Source organism: Lacerta agilis, chromosome 11 (genome assembly GCF_009819535.1).
Source record: "Lacerta agilis isolate rLacAgi1 chromosome 11, rLacAgi1.pri, whole genome shotgun sequence".
Lineage (NCBI taxonomy): Eukaryota > Metazoa > Chordata > Lepidosauria > Squamata > Lacertidae > Lacerta > Lacerta agilis.
This window is the reverse complement of record NC_046322.1, coordinates 7,113,746-7,132,789: the sequence shown is the minus strand read 5'-3', so window position 1 is coordinate 7,132,789 and position 19,044 is coordinate 7,113,746. Positions and strand designations below refer to the sequence as shown.

Genomic DNA, 19,044 nt, shown 5'->3' with positions numbered 1-19,044 from the left:
TTCTGCAGTAGCTGAAGCTTCCAAACCAGACCCTAGGGCAGCCCCACATAATGTGTGTTTAAGTAGTCCAGGCTATGCATGAGCTAATGTGATCAGGTTGTCCCTGTCAATGAGCTGCTGCTTACTTTAGGTGACTACATGAATTTGTCCTGGGGTTAATCTCTGTGTTTACTTCCAAATTCTGGGCTCTGCCTGCAAGCGTTACAAATATTCCTAGGCTCTTGCTTCTAGGCTCATAGCAAATTGCTGAAAACTCTTCCAGTTCCACCCCTAGATCTGCTATAGGGCTCAGACCATCCATCCGACCCAGCACCTGCCAAGATACCAGAATTTTGTATGAGACGACAGCCTAATCTTAAAGTGTTTTCCCCACAAAGAAGAAATATGTTGACTTCTGTACGTTTATTTCAGCATATTTTTAGGATCAGTGTATTTTCTAAAAGCAATTCAGATTGGTGGTGTTTATTTATTTTTAGTTTTGCATTGCCAAAAACATGACTAATGCTTCCATCTACTGGTCCCCAGTTGCCTGCCTGACTGTCTCTCAAATATAACCAGCAAGCCAACTCTCTGTAGCAAAACATCCGAAATTTGGGATCACAGACAAAAATCTGTGATTGGAATTATGCAAAGCAGGCTGATTTGCATAAGCTTCCTTTGCATGTTCTCTCCAATTTTGTGTGGGGTTTTGAATACTGCATTACGGTTTGTTTGCATAAATTCGGAAAAGATTGCTGGAACTCATGTAACAGTCTTGGAGATTAGGGGTATCTATTAACCTATGCACACCAAATCTTCCTATCTACCAATGACAGATCCAGTTTTTCTTATGCCTATCCCTGAGTCCTAGCCGTGTCTACTCAGAAGTTAGTCCTGTTGCATTCCATAGGTGATATTGAAGAAAAGCGAGATTGCCTTACCCATCGGTGAAGGGCAATCAAATCAAGTTATAATTATTATAATTATTATTATTAACACATGCCCACTCAAACACTTCAGTTTGAAGAACTGTCATCATTTCAGGTGACACATAATAATATGTCTTCTACCCAGATGTTTAGTTGATAAAAAAAAAACCTTCCAGTAGCACCTTAGAGACCAACTAAGTTTGTTCTTGGTATGAGCTTTCATGTGCATGCACACTTCTTCAGATACACTGAAACAGAAGTCACCAGACCCTTATATATAGTGAGAGAATGGGGAGGGGTATGACTCAGAAGGGTGGTGGGAATGGGTGATTGGCTGATAGGTGTGGTAAACTTGTTGACGACTGCAATTGGTCTTACAGGAAAAAGCAAGGGGTGAGATGGCTTAAAATAGCTTTGTCATGTACAATGAGATAAGAATCCAATGTCTCTATTCAGACCAGGTCTCTCCATGGTTTTAAGTTTGGTAATATGTTGCAATTCAGCAACTTCTGTTTCCAGTCTATTTATGAAATTCCTGGTCTGAATAGAGACATTGGATTCTTATCTCATTATACATGATAAAGCTATTTTTAGCCCTCTCAGCCCTTGCTTTTTCCCTGTAAGACCATTGCTTTCAGAGCTATGGTGGGGAGAGGAGGCACCTGTGGCTTCCTATTGGCCATGGCTGCATCCCAGAAGTCCTATCCTGCAGCCAATAGGAAGCCATTGCTGCCCGTTCAGTCAGGCCCCGTGAGGAGCTAAACCGGCGCACCGTATCCAGCCCACGGGCTGTAGTTTGCCGACCCCTTGTCTATTGTTATTTTAACTATCTGAAAGTCTTAAATTATTGTTAATTATTCTTATTGTCAATTATATTATTTTATATTATTTGTAAGCTGCGTTGAGGGCCTTTTTAAACAATCAAGTGATGTCTAAAAGTTATGAAATGAATAAAATTGGGGGGGGGAGAGACACAATATATTTCTTGAATTTCTTTGAGGAAATGTGGTGATGTTATTCTCTTTTGGCCTATTACCCCAGTAGCAACTACACTTGTTAGAGTCAACAATATTGTTAGATGGGCCATTGTTTTTCCCCAAATAAGCATGTATTTTCACAACAGATTTTCAATGATGTGCCTCATTAAGAATCCCTGGCCCGACTGCATCATTGAGCAGAATTGTAATTTTGAAGGAGGGGTGGTCTTGGAAGAAGAACGTTCCTTGCTTGACTTGCTAAACCATATGTGGCGACAATTCCAGAGGACATCCCTGGAAGAAAATGAAATCATTTCCATTGTACATTTCCTATTTAATAGATATGGGGAAACAATTTCCCAGCAATGGCAGAAACAATTTTCTTCCCGAACAAATGGAGAACTAATGATTTTGCACTCAAAGCAGTTACTTGGCAATCTTGCTGGGCATTAGTGTAGCTAGAGAGATGGGGGAGGAGGAGGAGGAGGAGGAGGAGGAGGAGGAGGAGGAGGAGGAAGGAACAAACTGGGTGGGTGCCAAGGTGCTCAACAGCCATGTAACTGATCTCAAACCAAATCCATGTAAATCAGGTGGCATGCAGATTAGACAGCAAAGCAGCAAGCTAATTTTAAGCAACAATAACATGTCAGGAGGATCTGCCTCTTGAGAAGCACTTGGAGTCAGGGTCATGAGAAGAATGATATTGGGGGCCATCTTCAAAGACTTTTGGAGTCTGAAACATGGAAATGATGTGCTCTCAGTATTACTCTGGGATGTGTTCCAGTTCTCTAGAAGCTGGAAGACTGGAGATTGCCAGAAAATGGGGGGGGACTGCTTTGGGAGGGGGTGAATACAGATGTCCAAGTGGTGAATGTTTTTAGAAGAAGAAGAAGAAGAAGAAGAAGAAGAAGAAGAAGAAGAAGAAGAAGAAGAAGAAGAAAGGGAGGAGGAGGAGGGAGAGGAGGAGGAGGAGTTTGGATTTGGAGTCTCAAAGCGGCTAACATTCTCCTTTCCCTTCCTCCCCCACAACAAACACTCTGTGAGGTGAGTGAGGCTGAGAGACTTCAGAGAAGTGTGACTAGCCCAAGGTCACCCAGCAGCTGCATGTGGAGGCGCAAAGACGCGAACCCAGTTCACCAGATTACGAGACTACAGCTCTGTGTCCACAGGGACATTCTGTGAGCCACCCTTTAACACAATGACACAGGGATGGATAGCCTGTGACCCTTTGGATGTTGCTAGACTGCAGCTCCCCGCATTCCTGATTATTGGCCATTCCAGACGGGGCTGATGGCACCCAATGACATTTAGCGGGCACTTGGAGGAGAACAAGTTTTCTGAGTGGTAGGGATGGTAGAGGAATGTGATTCAGTCTGCATTTAAAGACAGACATACCTGATTCAAAACAATATGCAAACCAAAATGTAGCCATCCATCACAATGTTGACTTCTCCAAATTTTGCAATGGAGTTCTCCAGCCAAGTATTGTGTACAGAAATGTACCAGTTAAATTAACGGGACATTAGTGAAAACAACATAAACAAATGCATCATAGAATTGTAGAGTTGGAAGGGGCCATGGCAGATGACCCTCCAATCTCTGCTTAAAAACCTCCCATCCAAATCTGAGGGACAAATTTTGTTTCATTCACATTTAAAGAGGAACCTACTTTATTCATACTTTCTCAACCGGTATGCGAACTAAAATACAGCCCCTCTTAGAAATTCGCATTGATCTGAATTTTGCACTGCAATTCTGCAGTAACGTGTATAAAAATCCACAGGCTAGGGTAAAGCATGTGTAAAATGCATGTGTTTGTGAAAAGAACAAACAACGATGCATTATGTTTGAGGAAATTGATTTGCAAAAATGTGTATATTAATTTAACATACAAAGACGTTATTAGCTCTTAAAAAACTGGTGAATTTTCAGTCAGACATCCAAATGGATGTGCAAATGTTGGTAAGGCAGGGGGAAATGAGAAGCAGAGAGAATCAGAGAACTATTAGATTCCTCCATCCCTACTTCTAAATAAACATTTATGAGATTGCTCTGGCAATGAATGGGGGGAAATGCACATTACTGTTAGGATCAAACAAAGTGGAGTGCTTTGTCCTTGTGAACCAGCTGATCCTCTCTCCTCTGCCCAGATAATTGTCCTGAATTATCAATGCAATGTCACCTTTTGACAACAGGGAAATATTTGTGGAAACAATAGAGGTGGCTTTGCACATTCCTGGCGCTCTCTCTCTCTCTCTCTCTCTCTCTCTCTCTCTCTCTCTCTCTCTCTCTCTCTTCTTTGTGCAGCTCTCTATCTTCTCTCTCCCTTTCCAGACTCACTTCCAATACCACTACTCCAAGGTTAGGGGTTAATTGGTAACTTTCCTTTGGGGCACTTAGCCAGTCCCTCTTGGCTCAGAAATACAATTGCATGTCAGCACTGATCACTCATGCCTGAAGAGCTTAAGGAAAGGGAAAGCTAGTGGAGCGCAAGAGATACACACCATCAAGTGTCACCGTTAATCACAGGCACCAAGCTTTTTAATGCACAGGGTATTTTACATCAGTCGGCACACTGCACACCTTCAAGGCGTACCTATGAAATTGCAAACACCAGGCATTCCAGTATTTCCCATCAAAACACCATCAAAGCATTCCTGACAGATGGCTGTCAAGCCTCTGCTTAAAGACCTCCAAAGAAGGAGACTCCACCACACTCCTTGGCAGCAAATTCCACTGTCGAACAGCTCTTACTGTCAGGAAGTTCTTCCTAATGTTTAGGTGGAATCTTCTTTCTTGTAGTTTGAATCCATTGCCCCGTGTCCGCTTCTCTGGAGCAGCAGAAAAAAAAAAAACCTTTCACCCTCCTCTATATGACATCCTTTTATATATTTGAACATGGCTATCAGATCACCCCTTAACCTTCTCTTCTCCAGGCTAAACATACCCAGCTCCCTAAGCTGTTCCTCATAAGGCATTGTTTCCAGGCCTTTGACCATTTTGGTTGCCCTCCTCTGGACACGTTCCAGCTTGTCAGTATCCTTCTTGAACTGTGGTGCCCAGAACTGGACACAGTATTCCAGGTGAGGTCTGACCAGAGCAGAATATAGTGGTACTATTACTTCCCTTGATCTAGACTACATCTCCAACAATGGCTTCTTCTTCTTTTCCTGATTTTTATTTTTTTATTGTATGCTTTTTAATCTTTTTGTGTTGTAAATTCATACATACATAATTTTATTTGTATGCCGCCTTTCCATAGTTGAAGCCATGCTCAAGGCGGCTTACAATATGAAAAAAACAAACACAAACGTAACCAAAGTAGTCACAAACAATAAATAAAATATCGAAAAGTACATAACCTATTAAACAATTTCCACATAAGTCATAAGAAGATCAAAAATAAAGATACAAAAGATTAATGCCAATAACAGCAACAACCCCTCCCCAATAAAAACCCCTAAACAATTCCCCAACCCAAGAGTCTGTTCAGCAGCCTCAGCTTTTTGTAGTTGGAGTCAGTCCGGGCACTCCCTCTCAGGCCAGGTGGGAAAAGGTGTGCAAGGCAAGGAGCAGGTCTTCCAGAACTCACCGCAAAGATATAAACTGCTTAGTTATGTTTTGCGATTTAACTGTCTATAAATACTTTTATAAATAAATGCTAATAAATCGAAGGTGTATGAAGTATGAAGGTTGTGTGGGTGTACCATTCTGTTGGTTATCCGTAGCATAACATCTGGGGGCATAGTGCCTCTGAACATGGAGAATCCATTAAGCTGTCACCAACCAGCACAAAGGAAAGTGGCCGGCAGCCCAAATATCTTGGACAGTGGAGCCATTAGAAAGAGCAATGGAGATCCTTAGGCAGGAGATTCAGCTACCCAAGAATTCTAAAGGCAAAAAAGTTGCTTTAGAATAATCTGCAAGTGTTTTCTAAAACCTAGAAGATCTTCAGAAAAAAAAGAGAGAGCAACCAATTGCCCTGTTTGCTGATACAGGTGGGTAGCCGTGTTGGTCTGCCATAGTCGAAACAAAATAGAAAATTCTTTCCAGTAGCACCTGTTTGCTGAGAGATGCTGGCAATAAGCAAAGGAGAAAGAGCAGAGGCGTAAACAAGGTCAGGTGGTACCCGGTGCAGATTTTTATTTTTTATTTTTTGCCACACCCCAGCCCCACATTGCAATTTTTGGGAACGTTGCCCATAGTTGTTGAGCTTTTCTTTTAGGCAGAGTTGGCCGCAAAACAGATATGCCTGCAGATTGCGCAAATCCAACCAACAATCAGATAAAACTGTTTCAGCGCTGCCAGCCGCGGGTGCTAGCACCAACCGCCGACTGCAAAAATCTGACCACCAATCATATTAAACTGCCCGCTGATCGCCGGGCGTATTTGCGTGATCAGCGGGTGGATTTTCACAACGACAATCATGCCAATCGTGAAAATCTGCCCGCCGGGGGTGTGCGCACTGCCACGCTGATCCGCCCAGGGGGATTTTGTCACCACCCCTAGGCATGACACCAGGGGCAGACCGCGCCCCTGCATCCTCCTTGCGATGCCCCTGAGAGAGGGTTGCTGCTTTTTCTGCCCTACCTGTGTGCTATCTGGAGGCGGCATCTGACTGGACACAAAATTCTCCACTGGACTGCTACTTGACCTAGTCCAGCAGGTCACTTCTTGTATCATGTTCTTACCCAGAAAGGTTTATAGAAAGCAATGCTTGTCACAGATGCTACTGGGAGCACTCCCTACTGCTATAGAATCTTGTGGAGTTATTTGTTGTTCACACACACACACACACACACACACACCCCTTTGATGCATACGACACCTTACAGTAACAGAAGCAAATTAAAAGTCCTTGGTCTGTGGGGCTTCCAATCTAATTCCAACAGAAGAGAAGACAAGGCAGAAAGCAGAGAGGGGAGGGGAAGGAATACGAAAGTGCCTATGGAAACTGGGTGAGAATATGTGAAAATAAATTGCCACGTTGCCAGGCTCTGTTTCTGTGAGAACTAAAGAACTGAGCCAAAGTATTTTGATTTTGAACGATGAAAGCATTGCAAAAAAGAGAGAGAAAGAGAAAGAGGAAGAAGGAAAATGTATATTAGGCAAAACCGCATACAAGAACGGGTGTATTAGGGAAGCAATTGCAAGCCAAGGCTATTTACTTCCTCCTCCGACCCATCCCCAAACTTGGCCCTCCAGATGTTTTGGGACTACAATTCCCATCATCCCTGACCACTGGTCCTGTTAGCTAGGGATGAAGGGAGTTGTAGTCCCAAAACATCTGGAGGACCAAGTTTGGGGATGCCTGCCATACAATGACTTTGAACTGATACAGTCCACAACTTTATTGATTACAGATGGAAGAGGTTTGGATAATCATTAACTTCCAGCCCACTTGCCGGAAGTGGCGCCATGGGTCAATCTGACAGCAGATTACATTAAATAGGGGGACCCCCTCAGGGTTCTGTTGCCTGGGGCGTGCTATTGGTCCTGGGCCCCGACAGGGCATATGGACATAGGCAACTCGATGAGGAAGGAACAGGTAAAGGGTCCAGATCTAGGCTGCTTAAATGCACCAGGAGCACACCTGAGGGAAGCCTACCTGCTCTGTCAGTCCTGCCCCCAAGGTCAGCCCCGATTGGCCAATAAGGCAGGCAGGCTGGGATCTGGCACCTAATAGGAAGAGAGGGCATAATGCCCCACCTGCCTGCTCAGGTAGGACTCCAATCTCTGGAACTACCTTGTCAGGTCCTTAGGAAGCTTTCTCCATCCCACAATGCCACCACATCTAGGTGGTGAGTGATCTTGCACTGAAACAATGGTGAATTTTCAGGAGGCCTTTTCGGGGAAATGTGGAGAACTGAAAATCAGAAAAAAATAGAAGGCAAAATGAACCAGAACTGACTGCCTCACCCATTCCTTGTCATGTCTCCCCACCCACAATCTTCACTTTTCTGAGCTAAACAGATCCCTTTCTTTCAACCTTTCCTTATAGGACCGTTCCCCCCAAACCCTGGACCATTTTTGTAGTCGTCCTCTGAGCCTGTTCCAATTTGTCGACACCCATAGCAAGCAGAAGGGATCTAAGCTTGTTGGAAGACACTCTTCAAAGCAAAACGAAAGACTTCAGAAAGCACCCCCTTCCGCATAAAACATGAGTCATTTCTAACATACACAGTATGAACCCACTTGCCACGCAGACATTAATAATAATAATTAATCTTTCCAGAGCTGCCTTTCTGCTGAAGCGGGGGGGGGGGGGAGGAGGAGTGTCACTCACTTCAAAGGTGTGTGCATGAGCAAGGCTTTCCTAGTTAATCAGAACCAGTTCCCCCTCTGCACCAGAATAGCAGGTAGCAATTTCTTTCCACTTCCGACCCTGTGATTTTGCTACTGAGTGGAGATTAAGGTGGCAATGATTCACTTACTATCATTTCAGGGAGATCAATTAAAGCCTATACTTACACTGAGAGGTGTTTCCAGCTTGTGTGAAAATAAAAAAAAGTAAATAGTGTGAAAATAAAAAAAAGTAAATAGACATTTCTCTTCTTTCTCCCCGAAGACCAGGGCTGTCTTAAGCATATGTGGCACTGGGGTGCAAAGATTCGCCCAGCACCCCCCTCCCAGGTTGCCCAGTCCCAGGCACGCTGGGGGGCGCAGCCGACCAGCCTCCTTAGTGTCTCGCTGGCTCTGTCACCCCCAAACTTGTGCAGAGCCCGTGGCGCTCTGACTGATGGATGGGCTCTTCCCTGGACTCAACTCTCGGGCTCTGGACTCTCAACCTGGCGCCCCTGAGAGCCCGACGCCTGGGTGCCCCACACCCCTAGTATCTATGGGTAAGACAGCCCTGCTGAAGATGACCCATCCAATGAGGCAGAGGTGAAATCTAAAAACATATAAAAAAAGTTCTGAAAATGCTTTTTAAAAAAGCTTTTTTTTTTAAAAAAAATATACATTGAATTTTCCATAAGGCCTACCATCGCCATCTAGTGTCACACTGTATATTGCACTTAAAACACACTTAAAACGTTTTATTTGCAGCTGTATAGCTGAGTTCAGAGAGAGAGAAAAGGAAACAAAATTTTGGGAGATGCCAGCCTCAGCTATTGAAATGTCTAGGGGAGAGAGCATGGCTGTGGCCAAAGAGGGACCCATAGGGTTGCCTCTGATCCTTTCTTTAATTTTTAGTTTCATTTTTTAAAGATACAGCTGAGCTCAAGTAAGAAATCAAGGCTTGGGTTTTTGTTTTTTTGAAGAGATCAACTGCAGATTTGCATTCTGGTACCCACTGTTATCGAGGGGAACTCAAAGCAGAGCTAAGTTAAAGTCCCTTAGAGGTGCACTAGTGGAATCAATAACTTATGCAAGAGGAGGCGCAGGAAGCCAGAATGGCCCAATGATTCCAAAGATTGCTGTAGATCTGATACTTACACAACCGGTTCCACAACAAACTTCCACAACCACAACTGTTGCGTTGGATTTCACATTGCACCACTTCCTTTTTTTTAAAGGGGGGGGATTCAAGGTATCTCACAACAATCTATAGCGCTTAAAAACAAAGCAACAGCAATATTCACTGTGCATTAAAACAAAACTCCCTTCCTCATAGAATGACAAATCATCAGGAATAATAAATTAGGATAATGCTAACCAGCCAGTTACATCCCATCAAATGCATGCGAGTAGAAGAACATTTTAACTTGGCGCAGAAAATATAATCATGATGCCAATCAGGCCTTATCAGGGAGAGTATTCCACAGATGGGCTACAACTGAAAAGAGCCTCTCCCTTCCCACAACTCTCTTGGCAAGGACTTCATATGTTGATCTTGGGAGATGGGTAGATTCATGATGAGAGATATTTTTCATCAACGACTGAGGTCCTGAGCTGCATAAGTCTTTATGGGTTAAGACCAGCACTGAAACCACAACTGAAACGCTCCACAAATGTGCTTCAAATGTGTGAAATCTGCTCGACACATTTAGAAAGAAAACAGAATTGGAGAATGTCTTGTAAGGCCTACTGAAATAAGTTGAGCATGCCAGACCTCTGCAATATAGGGGGAAGATTTAGAATTAGAGCAGTGTCAGTATTTTTTATTTTTATTTTATTGCTCTGGATACCGCTTGGTAATTTGTTTTATTTATTTGCATGTGCATTGTTTCCTTATCGGTGACTTAAGTACTTCAGCTGTGTGTAACACCTATTGAATTTCAAGGACTTAATTAATTTTAATATAATATCCAATGGTACAATTTGCTTTTCAAAGGGAATTAACTTCTGAGCCATTGAGCAGTAAAAGTAAATACAAAAATACATAGATAGCAGAGAGAAAGACATTCCCATGCCAAGCTTGATTTGCATTTATATAGTTGCCATAACAGTAATGAGGATCAATTTGCTTAATGATTCAAGATATATTGGAATAAATCGCAAGGGCTGTTGGAAATTATCAGAGGCCAATTCAAAGAGATCTGGTCATTTGCTAAATCACCACATCCAAACCACTCCTTCTCAAAGATTATGAACTGATCTAGCATAATAATAGCCTTCTCTGGCCAACCAGATGGTTAAGAGTTGTAGACTCGTAATCTGGTGAACCGGGTTCGTTTCTCCGCTCCTCCACATGCAGCTGCTGGGTGACCTTGGGCTAGTCACACTTCTCTGAAGTCTCTCAGCCCCACTCACCTCACAGAGTGTTTGTTGTGGGGGAGGAAGGGAAAGGAGAATGTTAGCTGCTTTGAGACTCCTTCAGATAGTGATAAAGGGTTTTTTTTAAATCCAAACTCCTCTTCTTCTTAGAAGTCCAAAAGTAGGATTCCCTCACCCCTTGTGGTTTCCAGCAACTGGTATTCAGAAGCATATTGCTTCTCTCTGTGGAGGCAGAGGATAGGAATCAGAATTGGTGGCCATCAATGGCCTTATCTTCCATGAATTTGGCCCATACTCTTTAAAAGCCATCTAAGTTGGCCTTAGCTGTCTCCTGTAGGAACAACTTCCATAGTTTTAACTATGTGCTGTGTAGCTGTCCCAAATCATCCAACCTTCAGCTTCATTGCATGTCCACAAGTTCCAGTGTTATGAAAGAGAGAGACTTTTCTCTCTCTCCACTTCCTCCATGGAAACTTCTCTCATGTTGCCTGTAATTCACATTTTCTCTAAACTAAAATGTCCCAGATGCTGTAAACTTTTTTCACGAAACCAGGAACATAGGATAAAAGTCTGGTCCATCTAGCTTGTGATTGTTTGTTCTGATTTGCAATAGCTCCCCACGTTCTCAAGCAGAGCTTTCTTCCATTCTCTGCTTCCTGGTCCTTTGCTTGGAGACGCCAGGGATTGAACTTCAGATCTTCTGCATGCGAAGCATGTTTTAGGGTCCCTCCCTGTGGTGCCTGACAGAAACCTTCATGTAACGTGACACTTGCCTGACTGTGCCACAGTGGGAAGATGGCTCAACCTGGCTCCTAGGAGATTTTATGATGTGGCTAATCAAAGCTCAATGTCAAGAATTCTAATTAACCAACTAAACGCTGTATAGACTAAAGAGCAGGGACAGTGAGCAAATGAAGATGGGATGTTTTGCTCCATCAACATCTTCAAGAGATTGAGCTTTGGGATGCTAATGTGTGTCAAAGAAAAATCAATAATGGAAACAATATTGTATAATAGGCACCACTTGGTCCTACTTGACTGCCACTGCTGGGTGATTTCAAAGGGAGGGGAGATTTTGCAGGTGTAGGGGTGTTAATCATGGCATCATGCAGTCCTAGCTGGGACAATGCTGCAATACTTCAAATCCCTATACTAAACAGCAGATAAAACCTTCAGATGGCATACCCACAGGTGCTCCATCTGCCTTGTTGCCAGTGGCAAGATCAAGCCCACTTGGGATGAGATTCATAAAAAAATCAGGGCTGATGGCAGTACCCTTTCTAGGCGGCAGTGGCAGCCATGGCAGGGCAAAGCAGCCTTTCGTATTTCACCTCAAGCAGCAAAACGGGACATGCTGCCCTTTCTAAACAGACACTGCAGCTATGGCTTGTTGTTGTTTAGTCATTTAGTTGTGTCCGACTCTTCGTGACCTCATAGACCAGAGCACGCCAGACACTCCTGTCTTCCACTGCCTCCCTGCAGCTTGGTCAAACTCATGTTAGTAGCTTCGAGAACACTGTCCAACCATCCAATCCTCTGTCATCCCCTTCTCCTTGTGCCCTCAATCTTTCCCAACATCAGGGTCTTTTCCATGGAGTCTTCTCTTCTCATGAGGTGGCCAAAGTTTTGGAGCCTCAGCTTCAGGATCTGTCCTTCCAGCGAGCACTCAGGAATGATTTCCTTAAGAATGAATAGGTTTGATCTTTTTACAGTCCATGGGACTCTCAAGAGTCTCCTCCAGCACCATAATTCAAAAGCATCAATTCTTTGGTGATAAGCCTTCTTTATGGTCCAGCTCTCACTTCCATACATCACTACTGGGAAAACCATAGCTTTAACTATACAGACCTTTGTCAGCAAGGTGATGTCTCTACTTTTTAAGATGCTGTCTAGGCTTGTCATTGCTTTTCTCCCAAGAAGCAGATATCTTTTAATTTCGTGACTGCTGTCACCATCTGCAGTGATCATGGAGCCCAAGAAAGTAAATCTCTCACTGCCTCCATTTCTATCGCTAGAGATGGGCTAATCCACCAACGGTGGTTTCTCTCAGTTCCTCGTATTTCCAGTTTTAAGTTCAGATTCCCCCTTTCTTCATCAGTTTTCATGATTTTTTAATGCATTGGGATAGCAGGGTCAATTAGCTATTGAAACCCTTTTTCATGCAGAATGGGGAGTATTTGGCTAGTAAATACTGGTTGGGGAGTAGATTTTACCTGTTGCAATCTCACACAGAGAGATGCTTGTAGGTAATAAAATAACAAAGTTGTTGATTGTAGGAAATACAGAATTGGGATATAAATGTTTCTAATTCGAGTCTAAGTACCTAGTCTTGCTCCTTTGATCTCTAAGAGGATAGATAAAGACAACTTCTCATATTAAAGTCTGAGAGAGGTGTGTGAGCAGGATAGATTAAAGGTGCAGGGGCTGTCTGGGGATACCAAATATCAGGCAGCCCAAGTAATGGGCTCTTAGGTGCAGAGGGCTAGTTTGGATTTTAACATAGAACCTGGCTGTCCATATGTTCCTGCTGATAAATAGTCTTTCTCAGGCACGTTGTTGGGAACTCCTGGCCCTTCTCGCCTCACAGCTCACCGCACAAGCGAGGCACACCATCCATCACCATAAACACACCGCCTGTCTTGCATTGTTGTTTAATTAAACAACAGAGATAATTTGCAGCCCATGTTGCAGTATAAATATTGTCCGACGCTTCGGCTCCATTTAACCTTAACAAGAAAATATGAATAACAAGACGGGGCGTGAAATATACAGTGGAGCAAAATAATCTATACAAATATTAGCTGGTGCTTATTTTCCACTTGGTTTCAGAGGAAGACAGCAGCCAACCACTATGGCGGGGGGAGGCAACAGTTTGTGTAGAATTTTTTTAAATGTTATGCATGTATAAAAGCCAATTTGCTAAATCGAAAAAGTAATAGACTGAGGAAGTAAACTTTTAAAGGTTTTTTTAAAAAAATAATAACCAAAGCTGACCCCCTCCCAAGCTGATTTTCAACCGATGAGACATGAAACACACCTGTGTGGTGTAGTGGTTACGAGTGGTAGACTCGTAATCTGGGGAACTAGGTTCGCTTCCCCGCTCCTCCACATGCATCTGCTGGGCTAGTCACACTTCTCTGAAGTCTCTCAGCCCCACTCACCTCACAGAGTGTTTGTTGTGGGGGAGGAAGGGAAAGGAGAATGTTAGCCGCTTTGAGACTCCTTCGGGTAGTGAAAAGTGGGATATCAAATCCAAACTCCTCCTCCTCCTCTTCTTTCTCTTCCTCTTCCTCCTCTTCCTCTTCTTCTTCTTCCTCTTCCTCCTCCTCCTCTCCACAGATCAAATGTTCAGCCTTCACCAGCTGCTGAGGAAAGAGCTGTAGCTCATTGGTGGAGCATCTGCTTTGCATACAGAAAGTCCCAAGGTTCAATGTCTGGCATCTTCAGGTAGGGCTGGGAATGTACCCAGTCTAGGAATCCTGGAGAGCCTCTGCCAGCCACTTTAGCTAATATGGAGGTAGTTGGGACAATAGTGTGACTCATGGCAGCTTTCTGGGTTCCTAAAGTTCTGTGAAAACTACAACACCGCAGCAGATAAAATATCATATATAATCAACTAGGCATACACGAACATCTCATCTCATCAAACATTTGAAATAGAGCAGTATCTTGACCCCAGGATTATTTGTTTGTTCTTGTGCTTTTTTAAAAAATTAGGCATTCCGTCTTCTCATTTTGTATTTTTTTATGGTGTGAGCTGCCCTGTGATATTTATAAGAATGGCGGTATATAAATTTAATAAATAAATAACAAAAGATGTCAAAGGAAGCCTCACTGCAGAGAGCATTCTGCAGGCAGCAAGAGGGCACTTTTGAAAAGACTCTATAGGAGTCTATCTATAGGATACTGTAGCGCACATACCACCACCCCCCAATGCCGTTAGCATAAGAAAAATGAATTATGCAAAGTAATTTCCATGATTCATGCATGTTGCAGAATTATTCCTTGCTCGTTGCAGAAATTAAAGTTGCATTGGTGCCCAACTTTGTCTCCTTTCTTCCTTTAGCTTATATGGTTTATTTCCTTTTTCTTATGCTTCTCCCCTTGCAGAGGATGCTTATAAAACACAAGTACGTATAGATGATGAACCTGCTTATTTGGACATTCTGGACACTGCTGGACAAGTGAGTAGTTTCTCTGCCTGGACAATTTGACCTGCCAATGAAAGTTGCCACATAGTGTGCGGAAGGAGACTGAAAAAATAAGGGAAGCTCAAATATATATATATATGTATATGTATATATATAATATGGGAGAGGCATTTAAGATCCAGGGCAGAGGGAAAGTCCTGTAAGGTGAGAACTCCCCTTCCTCTAAAACACGGGTAGGCAAACTAAGGCCTGGGGGCCGGATGCAGACCAATTGCCTTCTAAATCCGACCCATGGACGGTTTGAGAATCAGCATGTCTTTACATGAGTAGAATATGTCCTTTTATTTGAAATGCATCTCTGGGTTTTTTTGTGGGACATAGGAATTTCTTCTTTTTTTTTTCTTTCAAAATACAGTCCGGCCCCCCAACAAGGTCTGAGTGACAGTGGACTGGCCCCCTGCTGAAAAAGTTTGCTGACCCCTGCCATGGATGGGAAACTTTATTCCTTGTGGGGAACTTTTCAGGAGCCTCATGCTGGTATTGGGGAAGGCCAGAACAAAGGGTGGGACAATGGATGAGACTCTTACCTTTGTACAGTAGTCTAGACTGCAGCCATGCAGAGGTCAGAGATCTCTCCACACATCTCTCTCTAACCTGCTAAACAAGAGGCATTATTCTAGGTCAATAATTCATTCCAGCCAGGTAAAAGCATTCAAAGAGGTAATGAGAGCATAGCTGTTGAGGGTGTGTGGCCTTGGGACAAAAGGTTTGGCCTGTGGAGGGGTGTAGTCTAGGGCAGTGATTGCCAATGTGGTGCCTGTGAGCAAATGTGTCCCCACAGAGGTCTTTCCTGGTGACCCTAGCTGTCCCCCCGCCTGCACTGGATGCCATGCCCCCATAGGCGGTGTGCCTCACCCCAGGATGCATGCCACAGCCCAGGATGCGTGCCACGCCCCTGCAGGGGCGTGCCACGCCCCTGCAGGGGCGTGCCACGCCCCAGGACGTGCACCAGCTCCGCCCCCACCTGCTCTATGACCCCCAGTGCCCGAGTATGAAGCTCCGCTGCTGGTTTCAGGGTATGCATGTGTCAGGGAGCTGACAGGGAGAATAGGCTATTCACAGAACAGAAAAAGACAGTGACACAATGGCTAACTTACAGTTAGTTTCTAACACAGAATACACAGAGACTTCTAAGGGTTGCTCCTGTCAAGATGAAGTAGTTGCCCAGATTGGCTTGTAACTCCTCCACCCACTCTAGCCCTCTGTGTCAGTCTCCTTCCTCTGTCCACATGAGCCTCAAGGGATCTTCTCTGTTTCTGCCTGGCTCTCTGCTCTGTGACATGCACCAGGAGCCTTATTCTGGGAGGTAGGGGAGAGCTTGCAGGCTGTCAGCAGAGAAGCTGTCAGGGTGTCAATACTAATTCCCATGGGCTGGTGCACCTAACTGTTTCCTCCTCTTCATCCTTCCCCAAATTCCCAGCCTCCAGCTCTTCCCAGCTTTCCCCCTCCTCTGGGGTGTGGCCAGTTTCCCACCACCAGGAGTCAGGATCCAATTCCTCTCCCTCTGTGCTTTCCCTGGGGGGCTCTTGGTCAGGCAGCTTCCACCACTCCTCCTCACCCATCCAGTCCCCGGCGTTGTGTGTGTTGTGCCTACAACATTTTATCTTGTTTGTAAATGTGCCATTTGCCCCCCAAAAGTTGTTGGGAGAACTCTGAGGAACCAGTCAGAAATGGCTGGAAGGCAGCAGTCAGACCCTGAGCATGAGATTCATCACTTGTTTTTGAACAGCTTTGACCACCTGGCTGCCACATTAGGTTTCCACCACCGCCACCATCTCTGTAGGTGTGAACTCCAGTCTGAACACAGAGCCACATTCCCCAAAACTGCCAGGTTCTTCTTGATAACATCAATGGGTGTTGGCTAGACAATGCCTTGGCAATCACCAAAGTGCAGTCAGCAAAGCGTGCTGCGTGACTGTTTAGGGAGGTGCATTTAGAAAAGGAACAGGAGATCAAGAGACTGTTTGAAAATGTACCCAACAGTTGTGGAGGATCTGTTCCAAGGTACAGAGACTCCCATTTGCTTTTGTTATTGTTGTCAGAGGAATGGGAAACAGAAGGTAGATCTTATTAACTCACTGGCAGGAAGCTAGGATGCCTCCCCCCCCCCCTTTGAAGCATCATATTCCCTGAGATTGAACATTGATAATGGCAATCATTGCATCTGTCCTGCACTGTCTCTGTGGGCTCTTGTTTATTGATGCTAATTAATGTTTTGCATTCCAGTGTTCAAAGATGTTATAGAAAGTAAATGTATTTTATGTTTATCTTAATGGATATCTAGTGAGTTAAGCCTGTATGATGATATTGAACATTTTGGCAATCTACAAGGGTTAAGTGCAGTTCCATATTTACTAAGTGCAATCAGGACACTTTTAATAGAGGTAAAAGTCCTATTTGCATGACTACCTGGAGAACAAAAGATCCCAGTTCTCCACCCCTTAAACACAAACACACACACACACACACACCCCTAAAGATGTGTACAGTTTACAGTGAAGTGTGTTCAGTATTTACAAGAAAATATATAAATCATATTTCAAACCAAGCTTCTTGCAGCTTTCCACAAAATTATATTCTGGGCAATAGTTATATTTTATAATGCCTTCTAACAAAATAAAAATAATTTTCATAAACCGTTTTCCCACCTGTTGCATTATTGCTTCAAAATAAGTATTTCTCTCCAAGGTCGGTGATTGGGGGAAATGTCAGTTCAGTGGTGCAATGGAAATGGTATCAGCTGTTGAGTGTGGGTGTTTATTTACAGGCAAATTATGCCAAGAGAAAACTATTATTTAATCATTGCAAATAATTAGATACGGATGATAATAATATAATGATATTCAAACAAGTTTATATCTATCTGTCTATCTTAGCTATACATCATAGGCTTGGGAGGGGTAAATCTTCACTCAATACCTACATTTCCAACACTGGATGGTAATAACTACAATATGTTATTTTAATTGGAATTCTACATGGCACACCACATATCACCCATTGATAGGTTACAGTCAGGAGTCTTTCACAGCCCTACCTGGGGATACCAGAGATTGAACCAGGGATCTTCTGCATGCAAATTGCTGTACCATGAAGGTAAGGTCTTTCACTACACTGAAATAGGCCATTCGTCAATCTAGCTCAGTATTGTCCACCTTGACTAGCAATGTCTCACCAGGGTTTCAAGCAAGGGGACATCCCCAACCCTACCTGGAAATGTCAAGGATTGAGCCTTGGGCCCTCTGCACACAAAGCAGATGTTCTACCACTGAGATATGACTATTCCCTAGTGGAATCTAGTGAGCATTCCTGGGGCAGGACCTGGGATCTTCTAAATTCAAAGCAGGTTCTCCACAATGAAGCTTTTGCCTCCTCTGTCCTGCTTCTTGGTTGTACCAGAGTGTGGTGGGATGTTGACAAAAATCAATGAAATGTTGAAATCCCACTTTTATATATAGAAACCTTGTTCAGAATGGGGAGTGAAGGGGAAGGACAAAGCAAGAGAAGATCCACAGGTCACAAGTGACTCAATACTTACCAGAAAAAGCTATCACCTTCAGACTCCTTCGGGACCCTTTCTTCTCCTTCCAGTCCTTTCTGCTCTTTCCCCAAACATAATGACTGAGCTATTAATCCGTTCCCTTTACTATTAATGATGCATTTTGTGATTTAAGGTGAAAATCCATTTTATACTATCCTGCATGCAGATGAGAAGAGAGCACATAGTTTATAGTGCGCAATAAACCAAATGAAGCTGGATTTCTTTTTTACTTTATTTTTCTTTAAGGAGATTCAGCAGTGAATCTTGCTCCACTGACTGCATCTAAGAGAAAATGATCAAGGTGTTTCTCCTTAAGGAAAAAGCCATTAGCATTAATATGAAAGACAAAATTTCCCAAGCGGGACACTTGCACAGAACTGTTTTACTGCAAGTGGGAAGGAGAATCGCCACCCCTTCTGTTTAAGGGATGAATCCAGAATCAAGGCTGGAGGAACTCAATATTTTCACATTCTTAGAAGAAATGATCTGGTCTGCAATTCAGTAATGTGGAATTTTTGCTTTCTCCAAAGGTTGTGATTCACAGTTTGAGCATATCACGATACACATGCAATGAAAAAAATACACTTTACATTTTTTCAGTGTTTTTATAGAACACTGAATGTAATTTTTACCTTTGTATATTAGGCTAGTTTCTTCACACACATATACCCCTCTATCTTCCATCCAGGCAAACAAGAAGCATGGCCAGAGTTCAAGGGGCATATCCCAGCCAGGAATATAGGGTACAA

General features: G+C 43.5%; 1 protein-coding gene across 2 annotated transcripts in view; it reads left to right on the top strand.

The window, feature by feature from the left end:
* The window catches only part of RIT2 (Ras like without CAAX 2), a 215,272-nt gene that overhangs the window by 67,411 nt on the left and 128,817 nt on the right, over window positions 1-19,044 (top strand). For both annotated transcript variants that reach the window (XM_033164610.1, XM_033164609.1), the window contains exon 3: window positions 14,654-14,727. In XM_033164610.1, coding sequence (XP_033020501.1) covers window positions 14,654-14,727 — 74 coding nt within the window. The remainder of the gene's footprint in view (window positions 1-14,653; window positions 14,728-19,044) is intronic.